At 44.4% G+C, this 15,031-nt stretch overlaps 1 protein-coding gene across 4 annotated transcripts in view; it reads left to right on the forward strand.

The window, feature by feature from the left end:
• The window catches only part of LOC143151879 (uncharacterized), a 43,528-nt gene that overhangs the window by 6,766 nt on the left and 21,731 nt on the right, over positions 1 to 15,031 (forward strand). Inside the window, exons 1-2 of one of the 4 annotated variants that reach the window (XM_076321355.1) lie at positions 4,549 to 4,966; positions 8,360 to 8,867. In XM_076321355.1, coding sequence (XP_076177470.1) covers positions 8,798 to 8,867 — 70 coding nt within the window. In that variant the 5' untranslated portion in view covers positions 4,549 to 4,966; positions 8,360 to 8,797. Of the gene's footprint in view, positions 1 to 4,548; positions 4,967 to 8,359; positions 8,868 to 15,031 lie in introns of those variants that run through there. The other 3 variants (XM_076321353.1, XM_076321356.1, XM_076321357.1) reach the window with 3 other exon arrangements.

A 15,031-nucleotide genomic window follows, 5' to 3' on the forward strand; every position in this document is an offset into this window, starting at 1 on the left:
GAACGTTAAACCTTGGATCCTTGAAACATTCCACACTTGGAATTCTAGTTTCTCGAGATACTCCAGACCTGGAATCTTGGATTCCTAAAATATTTCACACTTGGAATTCTACTATAGATTCTCGAGGTACTTCGAACTTGGAATTCTACATTCTCGAGACATTCCGGATCTGGAATCTCGGGCCCTTGAAATATTTCAAACCTGGAACTCCAGATACTTGAAACGCTTCGAACATGGAACCCCGGACCCGTGAAATATTTCAAACTTGAAATTCTAGATCCCCGGGGTATTTCGAACTTGGAATTCTACGGTTCTCGAGATATTTCGAACTCGAAAACGTTCAGATCGCGTTTCGAAGTTTGCCCGAATTTTCGTTCGCCGCGTGAGCTCCAGTTTCGCTTGTTGCTAAGCGACCCTTCGAGGTTGCATCTGTCGTGGTCCCACCGTGTCTATTTCCCCCAAGTACCGGTTGCAAGACACCGTCGGTGAGACTGTTTTGAAAGAACGAGTTACTCGTTTCGATCCCACCGGCCGCTGACGGTGTTGCGTCAGGTCTGGGTTAGTCACCCTTTTCCCTTGTTTCGAGAACGACGGAGCACAGTGTGGCGGTAGTTGGCGTGGAAATAACGAAACAATTATTTTCGAGGTCACGGTCGGATCGCGCGCCGTGGAAAATGTATACCGCATCGATTATCTTCGACGCGGCGTAACGTACGCGGGAACAGTCGACGATAAACCATCGTGTCCGATGACGCCGATAAGTTGGATAGAAATATCGACCAGAGGTGGAGGAGGAGGTCTGCGTGTAATTATGCAGACTATTCGTTTCGTGGGTTCCGGTACCATCGCGTATCACTTTGCAACTATTCAAGCCGCGACCGGGTTCGCTATTGTTTCGAACGCTATCACCAGCAATGGGACCAAGTTCACTGTGTAATCTGGCGTCGTAACCCACTAACTCGAAAACTTTCCCCTTGATTTTCCGCTCATTCTTTTCTATCGTTGCAACCAGCGACCGATACCGAGTGCGATATGCACTTGTAAATCCAAAGATTCACAGAATTCGAGCGCAACGCGTAAGGTGTACGCGTATCGTGCTCGCGAAATATTCGGTGGCCGTTTCGAAAATTTATAATTTGATACAATTTTGGGAAACTTAGACGGAATTGTAGACGATAAACAAGATTCGTTTAAATTTTATTCTATGCTACGATTTTATATATTCATAGATTTATTACTTAAATTCGACTGTGAAACGTAACGTATTCGTTTCGTGAAATTGTAATACGAGATGTAATATATATGTATAAAAGTATACGATAGCGATGTATAATTAAATTATCTGCAAAAATTACAATATTGGGTTTCGACGGTAGCCAAGGAAGACGATTCGAAGTACAATTTCTGGAAGCACTCGTGGAGAATTGAATCTGTCGTTTTCAGATTTGAGCATACTTTAAAGATGCTGTCTTTTCTTTTCAAAATCTTACCGAGAGTTCGAATCCAGTCGATGTTCGAACTACTTGTGGCTTACTTGAGCCCATCGCTAGCTATCACGTCCATTTGTAAACGTCGTTTCGTGCTAGTTGGTAACTGAATTTCGCGCTAATTCCTCGTACTCGAAAGACGGGGGTTAATTGCCGTGCACCGAATCACGAAAATTGTCTAGCAAACTTAGCAGAAGCCCAATCTCGAATCGAAGTTCGCTGTTTCGGGCACTGCGGTCTCGATGAAACTTTAACCGTACCTCCTGTTAGGTGTAACCTATCGTTGTATAAATTTACGATATTGGAACAATATCGGATCATCCTTGCGCTTTGTTTTCTACGCATCGAGTTACCTGTGTTGGATAGAATTCACTTTAACTCTGCTTAGAGCCGCGTCAATAATACGTACCGTGTATCGTAACATGTGGGACCCACTTCGGCGTTGGATCGGGGGCACAAAAACAATGAAAAAAGTTTATATAAACGCTGATTCGACCTTGTGCCCCGAGTTACGGCCATTTTTGTATTCCAGCGACGCGTAGCTGTTTACCTTTATAGGAAGTGCTCGAAAGGGAATTCCATTACAGAACATAACCGAATTCGAGCGATTCGATTCGTGGAACAACACAGTTCGACAAGGTCAAAGGGTTATCGAGAACTCGTCGAGCATTGTGTACAAACAATAGGCACAGTTCACGATTTGGAATTAACGAAATGCAAAAATGGCCGTAACTCGAGGACAAGGTCAAACGGGGCACACGTTTGTATATATATTTTCCATTGTTTTTGTGTCCCCGATTCATCGTCGAAGCGGATTACAAGATGTTACGATACACCTTGTGTATTGTTCGGAATCGTTTGCTCGCGGATTAAATTTTGTCGACTTTAACCGTGACCTTGACAATGACCTCGCGTTTAGAAATTGTTTCTCGGTCGAGTACACGTGCCGGTGTTGAGGTATTTTCTAAATTGTTACGTAATTGAAATTTTTTACTTATTTATTCCACCATTGGTTCGGTATCCTTTAGTATGGGGGAACGTAATACAATAAATCTTCATAATAATTGTCATTATTCGTGATAGACGTGTTCAATGATATCACCAAAAGAAGAATGTACACCGTGGTAAATAATTTTCAAAATATTGTATTTTCGGTTACGAGTTGTAATTTTGGCACGTTGTCGCGATCGTTGTATCGATTACGTTCGTTTCTTTCCTTTGAATTCGAAAGATTCGACACGATCGATCATTGTGAAATTCATCGGACACCAATCTGACAATGTTACCAATAATGTTCGACGTTTCGACCGATTGTCGAGCGTTACAATCGCTTCTATTATTTCCGATGAGTCGCGAATGTAGTTAAACAGGTATCGAACTAGATGTAATTGATAGGTATACGATACGACAGTCGCGTGTCTCTCTAAGTTTCAAATTGTTCGAAGACATTCCACGGGATGGTGCGTCGCGAGAATATCGATTTCAAAACGTAAACGAATTTCAGTCCCATTGCCGAGTGTTAGCGATTGGGTAGAAAAACGTACGCAAGGTCGTCGATTAATAAACTTGGACAACGAAACAAAGCGACCGTGAACGTTCTTTCATCAAATAAACACGTTGGGTCGATAACGTTAACGATTATGTACACAGTTATATCGACGCAAAAGTTATGACTAATCAACAATATTCTTCTTGCCGAAGAAGGAGAAAACAGTGATTAATTACGATAAATGGTAAAAGTTTGGAGAATAAACACGGGAAACGACGAAAATAGAATTTTAAGAGTTCGACGTAGATATTGCGAAACGTGGAAAGAAGAAGAGAAATTCTCCATGTGTGCAAGTTGGTCTAACGCATACTAGTACATATCGATACACTGTGCACTGGGAGCACGTAAAAATCATTTGGATAAATTTCTTATCGATTATTGGTACGAGCAGCTTCGTATCTTACGAAAATAATCTCGATACCAGAATGAAACGTATCGAATAGTTTCGATGGCATCGATTCGGTATCGTTCCCATCGCTACTACGTGCTCACGACTCATCCGTTCAGCGCCATCAAATTCCCCGTGTAAATAGTGATGGGATCGATACGATTAGGTATGAAACGATATTCGAGCAAATCGGTAACAAAGTGTCTAATAAGAAGTATCAAAAGGTACCGAAATCTCGGGTAATTGGTACCAATTTTCGATACCAGTACTCATCCAACGAATACCTGATCGATTCCGTACGATGTTACCGTAAATATCGTAAGAAATCGGTACGGAACAACCGACGAGAGAAACTTTCCCAATTGAAATACAAAACTATGAACTTAATAGTACTTTCGAGAAAACACCAAACGTGGTACACTTTCGAGAAAATATCAATCGCGTATCGAACCTTATTAGATACCAACGTACTCTCGGACGTACTCCAGATTCGTATCCGCCTACGAGTAAAACAATTGTCTTCGATTTCATTCTCAATGTAAAAAAAAAAAAAGAAATCTCCAATTTGAAGATCAACCTCGTCCGAACAGATTAAAATCCCATGGTCCACCGTTCGGACGCAATCGATTCGGTATCGTTCCCATCGCTGCGCGTAAACCCGGTTCAAGTGAGCCGCAAAACCCTGCTCCGCGCCAGACGCTGCAGCATTCCAGGCCGCCGCGACGCGCGCGGTCCCTCGCCCGGGCGTCGCGTCGGGAGCAAAAGGGTGCATCGAAACAATTCCCCGGATACACCTGATTCCCCCAGGTAGCCAGCCGGCGGAGTGTACGCCGGTGGTTTCCCCCTGAACGATCACGGGTAGTCAGGTGGGAGGTGGAAAGGTGGAGTTACCGGTGACGAGTCTCGGCGGGGCGCTCTCGCGCGCTGTCTCTGGGTAGGGGCCCGTTGGCGCACGGTGAGCCGTACCCTGGTAACATTGGACCCCCACTTGCGACTACCGAAGTCGGAGGCGCATACGACGTCGTGCCGACACCGAGAGACACCGACACCGACACCGAGACCGACACCGACACCGAGACCGAGACCGACACCGACACGACGCCGACCGGCGACCATCGGTCCGTCCCACCGTCTGCAGTTGCAGTCAGCCACGGTGCTCACGATCGAGCACGCGACATTCCGGCTCGCGCGGGGGATTCCCGGCGTTTCCCTTGGACACTAGACGCGCGTTTTCACGTCGTTCGCGAGCCTGTCGGCCCCGCCAGGGCACGTCGACGGTGAGTCACAGGTGCCACGCAGCCCGGGCTAAATCCGACGCGCGATGGATCACGTTAGACCTCGCGCGTAGGGGGGAACCTCTCGTACCGGTGGGACTCAGACCCGACCCAGACCCACGTTTACGCGACTGGTGCGTACTCTCGACACCGTGTCTCCAATCGGTGACGGTTCAGAAACGAGAGAAGTGAATCTCGACGAGCGAAACAAGTGAGGTTACCCGCGAAACGAACCGGGTATACCGAGGGCGCGTTGAAAAAGTGATCAGTGAGTAACGAAATCACCGGATCCCCGTGAATTCTCCTGTGAACCGGAAGTAGGGAGGTGTAGGTACGCGGCCGACGAGGCTAGACGCGTCTCTTCGCGACGAATCGAGCCGGCGATTAGACGCGACGTCACAGATCCTTAGACACGGCGGAGGGGGAATTTCGCGCGCGCGCGCAAGCGAGCGCGAACCAGCGCGAGCGGGCGCGCGCTCTCCTCAGCGTCAGAGGGCACCGCTTTCGAGTTTATTTTCTATTCAGCGGAGCCGAATAATTCGGAGGGAAAGCGATATATTCACAACACACAACCGCTGTTCGTCTGACTTTCGAAATATTCCTCGACTTTTTGCCTTTCTATTTGCGTAGGACGTTCAACACCGACAAGGGGGGCCCCTAGAATCGCGACGATTTTCCCATGTACGGGGACAGGGAAAAATCGCGATTACTTTCGCGTGTAAGGGTACCGTGAACGTTGCGACGGTTTTCACGTGTAAGGGTACAGAGAAAAATTGTGACAATTTTCAGGTGTACAGGTACAGGGAAAATTGTAACGATTTTTATGTGTAAAGCTATAAAGAAAAATCGCAATGATTTTCGTCTGTAAGTGTACGCTGAAAATTGTAATAATTTTCACGTATAGGGGTACAGGGAAAATTATGACGATTTTTACGCGTAAGGGTACAAAAAAAAATCGCGATGATTTTCGCGTGTACAGGGAAAATTGCGATGATTTTCACTCGTAAGTGTACGGTGAAAATTGCAACGATTTTCTCGTGTAAAGTTACAGGGAAAACCCGCGTAACGATTTTTCCGTTATTCCAGCGTTCCGCGGAAAGTTCAAGGGGAGTTCGCACCGCTTTCTTAAATCGTTATTTTTAGCGCGAGTGTACCCCGGGGTCCATTATATGGTAATTGCCCGCGGCGCGTATTCGACGAGTTGCGTTTGCTTCGCGCTCGAGTAACTTTGACATATCGGGAACATAATTGGCCCGGACACGGTGCCGCTCGTGCCTCGAACTTAACCACGCTCGCCTAACCGAACCACCGGGACGATAATCGGGCTCACGAGTGGTTACGGTTTCCCCGAGAATCGTTCGAAATTTTCCGGGCCCCCCTTTTCGACGATTTCTTTGCCTCGTTCGTTCACCTTGTCGACTCGAGTAATCGTTTACGGGGCGTTCATTGATCGATACTCGACCCGTTTCTTCTTTATTTTTTGCCCCCTTCCCCTTTGAAGAAAACCCGTAAATTTGTTTCTTTTTCGCTTCGACGTTTCGACGCACGAGGTGGGTCCACGGCACAGGTTTTTCTCTCGATCGGTTCGCCCGTCACTCGTAAATATTTGCACGTTGAAATTTTATTTTTCCCCGAACGCGTGACCGGTCTTTCGAGACAGCACGAGGTCTCCGGTCGATTTTTACGCGATTCCGTTTACGATCGTGTGCAATACGTTTACGAGAATCTTTCTAACGTAATTGCGAAAATTGTTTGCCCCAACGTGACGAAACTCGAAGCCGTTATAATTTTTATACGACGTAAAGACGATACGTCGCTTTCCTACGAGTCTTGCACACGAATTACAAAGTTTAAATAATACCGTAAGGCATCTCGAATCGATGGTCATTTATTTTGCAAGCGAAGGGACATTATTCGCACTTTGAATCGTATTTTTCGATCCCCTAAATCGTTGCTCGTTTCTTCGTAAATTGGTCCCTTTCCTCGTGATCATCGAACAGCCTGGAAATTGTTGAAATATTAACGATATCCTCGTTTTCTGTGTCCAGTTATTGCGAAATTTCCACACAACGCAAAATCAAATACGGAGACATTCCTAACGAGGCATCCACGTCAGCTATTCCACGTTCAGGGTTAAATTTTGCGCGCTATAGTTCGAGAACTAGGTACTAGAAACTAGAAGAGTAGAAACTTTTGACGCGTAAAGTGCGCGAGCTTGACGTTACGAGGTCTTGGTAAATTATTTTGTCGTTTAGCGCGCGGGCTCGCGAAACTTTGTTTTTTCGACTTTGTTTAATATTCGCAAGGTTTTTGCGGTCATTGGAAACACACGTTTCGCGGTGAAATGGTTCGAGGAACGTCGTACGTATTTCTCGATGTTCTCGAAACTTTTCCACCGATTTACGGCAAGCGTTTCGCGAACAACAATCAAGATTAGTCGTTGAAAATGAATTTCAATCACTCGGAGCGACGGTGACAGCATCGAATCGGAGTTCGAAAATTTCACTCCGTGGATCGTTGCTTGCTTTAAACAGAAATTCACATTTCGCGTTGTTTGGACAGGACATTCTCTAAATTTTTAAGTGACTGTAAACACAAGATAGTAATTTGAGGACAAACATTAAAGGTGTATGATTCATCAACCATATCAGAAGTATTCATTGACGTGGTATCTGCATTTGTTATTTGTCATTGAAAGCGACGCGAAGGCCAGATATTACCCAAAAGTAGGACACAAACGTCAAGGTCGACGCAATGATGGATCCGCAAAGAGTAATTAATATTTAATATCGTCAATTCTTCGAGTACCTATTTCTCGAGATTTTCGATATACGAATAAAAAGTATCACCGACAACTACGTCGAATCGGTTCCGAATGAACATGGAACGTCTCCTTCGCGAAGAATACTTGCATCGATTACCGATAGTCTACCAGATAAAATTTAAAAGAATAATACTTTCGTGCAATTTCCACCAATGTGAAAGTAAGTGATAAAAAAAAAAAACTCTATTCGTATCCAAAATCCTAAATCCTCAAACGGTATATAAAAAACACTTGCCCTTGAAATTTTCATTTTCGTTGGAATTATTGAAAAAAAAACTGTCACCATAAAATATTCGTAACTTATGACCAGGGAATAATTTTAAATTTTTCGCTCTTTCAGCCAGCTTAAAATACAATAATTTTCACTCCTTGCGTACCATTTTTGTTTCCCTATGACCAAAAAAAAAAAACACACAAAGTTGGTATTTCACCGGCAAAATCGACCGATCGCATTAATACCCCTGTTGGTTTCCGGTTCACGAATCCGAAGGGTCGGTATAAAAGTTGATCTCGGTGGCGAGCTGGAGATTGGTCGCTCGGATCAACGTCACGTTGCAATAACGGAACTACGTCATAAATTGGCGAGCGGACTTCGTGAGCAGGTAGCACCGATAAAAATTTCCTGGCCACTTTGCGTCACACCGGTTTCTCTAAGCGATGGCCGGTCTCGCTTGGTCTCGTCGTTGCGGGTTCCCTTCCACGCGATTCAAGAAGGTCAAGTACTTTTAGACGATCCTTCCGTTATCGACGTATCGTTGTCCGAGCGGTCCCTCCCGGTCGATCCTCTCGAGGACGCGGTTCTCTCACGTTAATGGAATCCTTCGTTCTTCGATCTAGAGAGAGAGATAAAGAGAGAGAGAGAGAGGACGGAACCCGGATCGTCGATCGTCAGGGAATCGTCGACGCGTACCGAGAGAAGATTCGACGTCGAAGATACGAAAGATCGCGACGAACGTCCCGCGGGATCCGGGGAGCAGAAAATCGGGATCGTTGGGAGGAAAATCGTCGGTTTCGCACGCGTGAGCGCAGGGCGGAGGGCGCAGCCGCTTCTTGCAACTCGAGGAGCGGGCAGCAACGTTTACACGCTCGTGAAACGGTGTGACACGTAGGTGGGGGGGTTTTACATGCGTCATCGTCGTGCGGGTACAAATCGCACGCGACGAAACGCTTCGACGGCAGTACACGTGCGTGACGACGCGCTCGATCGGTCCTGCGGAACACCACGGGGCTTCGATCCTCTTTCAAGGACGCACGGTGATAAATGCGGTGCCGGAGATGACGCCCTCCGCGTTCTCCAAAATGGTCAACCGGCTCGTCCTGGTGTGCCTCGTCGTCGCGTGCAACGGTGAGTACTCACGATTCGTTCTAATGGTTTACTATCTGCTTCGCGAATTGTCTGCGAAACGAGTGCAAATTACGGGGACAAGGAATCGTAAACGCGCGACAGTTACGGGGACGGAAAGAGTTAGGGTACAATCGGACGAAAGAATTAGGTTTTCTTACCGTTAGATAGTTAATCATTTGTATAGTTAATGCTCCATGGATACAGCCATTTCGGAACTTTGTGTTTTTTTTATTGCGTGTGTGTATAGGCAGTGTGCGATAAATCGTTGAAGAGTGGTTATTAGTTACTGTAACATACATCTCTTATTTTTTATCTATTATACTCGAACTAAAATTTGCATCTGTCTGTCCGTATTGGTATTTGAAATTTTTTTAAATTCTATGTAAGTGATTAAATTTCATAGAAAATAGAACACACGCACGTTGAACACTGCCGAAAGCGGATAAAAGCACGACGGATTTCACGACACTGATTTCGAAGATATTCGATATAAAAATTGTACCGAGTAAATTAAATAATCAAGTATGGTGAATGGGAAGTTTAAGACGTTGATCGAACACAACGAAATAAGCGAAATATGCAGCCAGTTTTTTTACAGTGCTCTTGAAAGTGTAGATACAATTTGAAAAGAAGTGAATCCATTATCAGAGATTATTGGACCGGTATAATCCGTTCGAATCGATGAGTTTCCCCCTGTTATCGAGAAATTTTATCTAAATTCATAGACAATCGACAGGTAACCGCTAAAATTTCCACGACGAGTTTTGAAAGCGATTACACACCGGAAATGCCTGGAACGAGAACGGGGAAGTATCGCACACCACGGTTATTGAAGAACCATGGAATTACAATGGATAAGTGGTCCACCGATAATTTCCACGCGAGATTGCCAATTAAACGCACTCGAAGCCGCATTGAGTTGCCGCGATTCCTCGAGCTTGACATTCCTCTCGATTAAAGACAGACATTTTTTTTTTTTTTTTTCATTTTATTAGATTGTTCGGAAAGTTATTTCGTTTTCCAAAATGGAGAATATATAATTTAATAAAACGTTTATAGATTCTAAAAAAATCGTGTTTCATTTTCACCAAAAAAAAACGAAATGACTTTCCGAACAACCCAATATTTACCGATAGACGATTTCATTGAAAATATCACGTATTTCCCGAGTAGTTAATAATTCGTATAGTTAATGTTTCATGGAAACAATCATTTCGGAACTTTGTGGCGAGTAAATTTAATCGTTGGAAAAATTCTCGTTCGGCTGGAAATCGCGCGTCGAAATTTCCTCAATAGTCGAAGAAATTCCAAAAATTCGAATCGACCGCTCCCCTTGCATTTTTCGTTGCACCGTTGCCGAAGTCGAGAAGCTTGTTTCCTGTTTTCGAGCGAATCGCACCGGAAGTATCCAATCAGTTCCGTACATTGTCTCGAGCGACACTATCGAGGTGACGACAAGCAATTTGCCGCGAATCGAACCGTTGAACAGCGTGTAATAACGTCCCCCGGTACGGTGTACAGTATCGAATTAATATGCCCACGGGCCACCATTTTTACGACTTCGAAGGCCTTAACCTCGACAAGGGCCACGTAGCCTTTAAATGTCTTTACAGAGGTTGCATTCGAAATGACTGGCCCGAGGGCAATCGCTTTTGCTGTTACCGTCTCGCCTAATAGCTCGTTGCTGGCCCAAACTGTCGAAACGCTACGTACGGTCGTTTTCCGGGGATACTTTCTACTTAACGTCACTGAACCGGGTGAAATATAAATATGATCGAATTACGGAATCGTGGTACGATGTTCCGTAACGTGCGCAGAAACATGGTACCAGAGAACGAACGAAATCGCTTGAATTTCCGAGATAGGGAGACATCGAGTTACCCACGTTCCTTCGTTTCGGATATCGCTGGTTATATAATCCCAAACGAAACTTCATTATCTAAATCGCGCGGGTTTCTTCGCATATTTAATTGCACACGGATTCACGGATTTCCGCCTCGGACCAACCGATACCTTTTTTCAATTGTATAAACGTTAATCTGTACATGGATAGAGTCGTAGAATTGCATTTATTTTTTTTCTTCTTCTTTTTTTTTGCTCGCGACAACGAGTAAAATAATTTGTTCAATTTTAGCTACAACTTTTGAAAAGAAAAAAAAAGTGTGCATTCGAGGTTTCAAGATTCTCAACGAGGACGAGTTTAACGTTTGTGGCGCCTCGACGAGTTCTTTCCAATCTTCGAGGTAGCTTCGAGTTGGTAAATTATTTCGTTTTTACTTCCGTAGCTGGTCCTACGCGCTTCCGCTTCGACGATATTATTATTTCCGAACGCGTACACCGACCAGTCATTGACGCCAATTTCGCCTCGGACCGTCTAATGCGTTTTTCTAACGACTTGCGTTAAAGATTCTCAACGAAGACGAGTTTAAGGTCTTCGACGGTACCGTAGGCGTTCTTTCGAATTTTCAAGGTAACCTTCGAACTAATAAATTGTTTTCTTACCACTTCCGTAGTTCGTCCTACACGTTTCCGCTTGGTTGCAATTATTATTTCCGAACGCGTACGCGGACAGTCCTCGACGCCAATTTCCGTGAAAAATAATGCATCTAGTTACTTTTATCGCTGTTTATCGAGTTTCTATTCTGTTTCTGCACGACGTTACTCTCAGGAAAGAAGCAAAACCAACAGAACCGAAATTAAACTGGAAATTTCCACGATTGACGGATAAAATCGCGTTATCGAGTTTTAAATTCCTTTGATCTCGCCGCTGAATTCTTCGTTGTGCAATTTTACTATTTCCACTGAAAAAAAAAAATCAAGTAAACGAATCGTTTTACGCACGCACGCGAACGTTTTACACTAAACATTATCTTGTACACTATTCAGCATTAAATACAATATGAGATACAAATTTAAACTTCCTTTGGAGCTGATCGACTCCTTCGAGGAATTAAAAATTTGTTCCTATAAACTATATCTAAACTTCTCTTACTCTTCTAACGAATATTTACTATATGCAATTTTTATTCGATGTAAAATACAATTACAATACATATCTCATCTCACGTACCCAAATAATCTTAATAAAAAAGAATAAAATTTCCAATTGAACAAACTTTTTCGCGTCAGTTGCTCACGCACCTCCAAGGGAATGAACAGTTCGATCGTCGTTCCTCTCCAGGCGACGTCAGTTGTATTCGCGCGTCTAAAAGTACTGATTACAAAGTTGTTTAATCGACACGCGAAAGGTTCACGATTTGTAATAATTATCGATACATTGGAGATTTCATTGAACAAACACGGATATAAAATCACTGGTAATTCGTTTTCCAGACGTCGTTTTCTGCAACGTTGTATCTTTTAACGACAGCGTTCTTATCCGGGGATGAATTAACGCGATCGTTCGAGCGGATCTGGCATGCTCGACGGCGAGGAAAACTCGTCGCGTGGAAAACGCGCGCATCGTTCGTTTCTTCCTCTCCTCGTGTTGTATACACCTTGGCAGTGAAATCCAGGCGATTCTCTCTCCGTGGCGATCCGTCTTTCGGGATCTCTTTTCTCTTTCCACGTTCACCGGGGTCGCGACCGATTCCGTTTCATTGAGAAGTTCGGCACGGTCGATCGTTGGAAGCGGGCACGCGCACCGTGTCCTGTGCGTCGCTTCCGCTACGCGCGAAAATTTATGTCGGGCCCGGTGCGGGCGTTGAATTCACTTTCGTCGAGTGCGCGGTGTCGTTAGAATAACAAACGGCTCGGCGACGATTTTTCAACGGCGACCCAGCGAAAACGACGACGATCTCGTGCCGAAAGGAATCAGACCGAGACGCGTCGAGAGGCATCGCCTAGAATCCTCAGGCTGGGACGAGTGCTTCGCGGGCGTTGCTTCTGGTGGATTTCAGTGCCACTGGAAACACGACCCGGATCTGCGTCGAGATGGTCGTTGATTTTCTTGAAATGGTTCCAGACGGAGATTACAGACGATCGGGGGGAGTTTTCTTTCCCCTATTTATAGAGGGAGTTTTCTTTCCCCTATTTACAGGGGGAGTTTTCTTTTCTATCTTTTTATTTAGCAATAGTTTTAGTCGTAAGATTGTAAATGTAGAGTCATTGGTAAAGATTGTCTGGAATTATTTTACAGATGTTATCGATCGTTTTAACAGCCTTTGCTCGGATAAATTATCTATCGATTTATCGGGAACTAATTAGAGAAGGTTTATCGATGAGTTCAAGTAACAAGAATGTTGTATGAATTGTATATCATCGCGAAGAAAATATAATGAGAATAAAATGTAGGTGTAAAAAGTATCGCGGGAATAAAATACAGGTATAAGAAATACAATGGGAATAAAACATAGGTATAAGAAATGTACTAGGTCAAAGCTTGGTAGATCCAGGACAGAATGCGGTAATATTGTTCGTTGCATGGAAAATATTGTCGCGTGAAACAAATTTCTTGAAATTAAAGTAAGAGCCTGTAAAACGTGAACGGTCCCAGGTGCCTTTCCATCTCTGAGAGGCTCCAGGTGTCGGTACGACAGGTGTACGGACTTATTGCGCATTATTTTACTCGCAAAAGTAACGACCTGTCGTTTAACAAATCTAATCGAAAAGTAGTTTATCGTCATAGGGGTATCATCGTGCATTTAACGATTCATTGTACATCAAGTTGCAACGATAAACATGCACGACAGCGATGTAATCGTCATCCAACGCGACTGCGTCATTCGAAAGATTGTACAATAACTTGTAAATACGTCATATTTATCGTTGAACCTATGCGACTTGTGTTGTTCGTGTAACACGTTTGAGAAGACTCTCTGACAGAATTCGTTACGCGTAAGATAAGAACCATACGATAACACGGAAGATATTAATCTCGAGTAGTTTTAATAATTTAAAAAAAAATTTTTTTTAATAATTCCTTCACCTCGTTCGAGGTAACTACCGCTTTTGTACTTGTAGGAAACTCGTCTTGACTCATTTTACGCGTCTGTATCGTGTCGTTGTTAATGTACACTCTTGATAAACTATTCGATAATCGATAAACAATTACTATTATCGCGGATACAAAAGAAGGCAGAACGGTACACAGAAGGAGGAATAAGTAGAACGGAGGTAATTGCCGCGAGAACGTTTACGCGTCGATTAGAGTTCGCAAACTCGGAACGATGCAAATCGAAGCGATCGAGCGTAAAGAATTCGCGATCGTGTATCACCGAAGAAAAGGATCTCGACTCTCTCTCTGTTCCACGGAGACTTTCGAGCTCGATTGTAGAAACGCATCTCGTATCACCCATGGAATCGATCACACTTGAACTCGACGTGAAGTTTGCGCACAAGTGTCGTAGGTATCGCTCGCGGATCGAAACCAGTTCAATGTCAAATCTCTCGCCGGTGGAGTTCGCCACATTCTCACGTTACAAAAACCGGAGATCACCGACGATACAACCGGGGGATCGGTAACAGAGGACAGTGAACTAACGCCACTTTTTACACCGTCTTTCGTAGATTCGTTAACGAGTATCTTTCGATGGCACGAAAAACAAGGAAACTTTCCACCCGGTCCAGTTCACGCGGAGGAACGATTACGCTTCTTTTCGCTTTCGAAAAAAATATTCGCAACGATGAAAGAATATTTTTGAACGCGTGCAACGGCTGTACGACAACAGGATGCGGAGAATTTCGAACGATTTCGCGTGCACGAACGTCAATTATCAAGAACAGCGTCGATCTTGGATACGATAATAGCGGCTGCGGTGTCTCGTCGTGTTTCGGCGGGTTTTGATTTTTTCCCCCGATCCTTTTCTCGATGCTCTTCTCGTAAAGCATCCGTGGTCCGATGGGGAGAACCGGCATGTTCGCTGCCCGAAAGAAACTGGTTCTCCAGCGGGAGGGTGGTTAAACTCGATGCAATGCGTGCATTTAGTGAAACATCGCTCCGGAATGCAAACACGTGGGGAAGGGTAGGAACCTTGCATGGGAACTATCGGCGCGATCCTGCGTTACGAGCCACGTCGCTGAATTTTATATGTTCCATCAGATACGATCGTTTCGCTCGCCGGCTTACGGACGTTTTCTTTTCATTTTACGTAACGTGCACGTTCGTTATCGAATGATTTGTTTCCACTCGTAATTACCTCTTTCGGCCGGTCTGTTCCGGGTCT

This window comes from Ptiloglossa arizonensis, chromosome 10, assembly GCF_051014685.1.
Source record: "Ptiloglossa arizonensis isolate GNS036 chromosome 10, iyPtiAriz1_principal, whole genome shotgun sequence".
Lineage (NCBI taxonomy): Eukaryota > Metazoa > Arthropoda > Insecta > Hymenoptera > Colletidae > Ptiloglossa > Ptiloglossa arizonensis.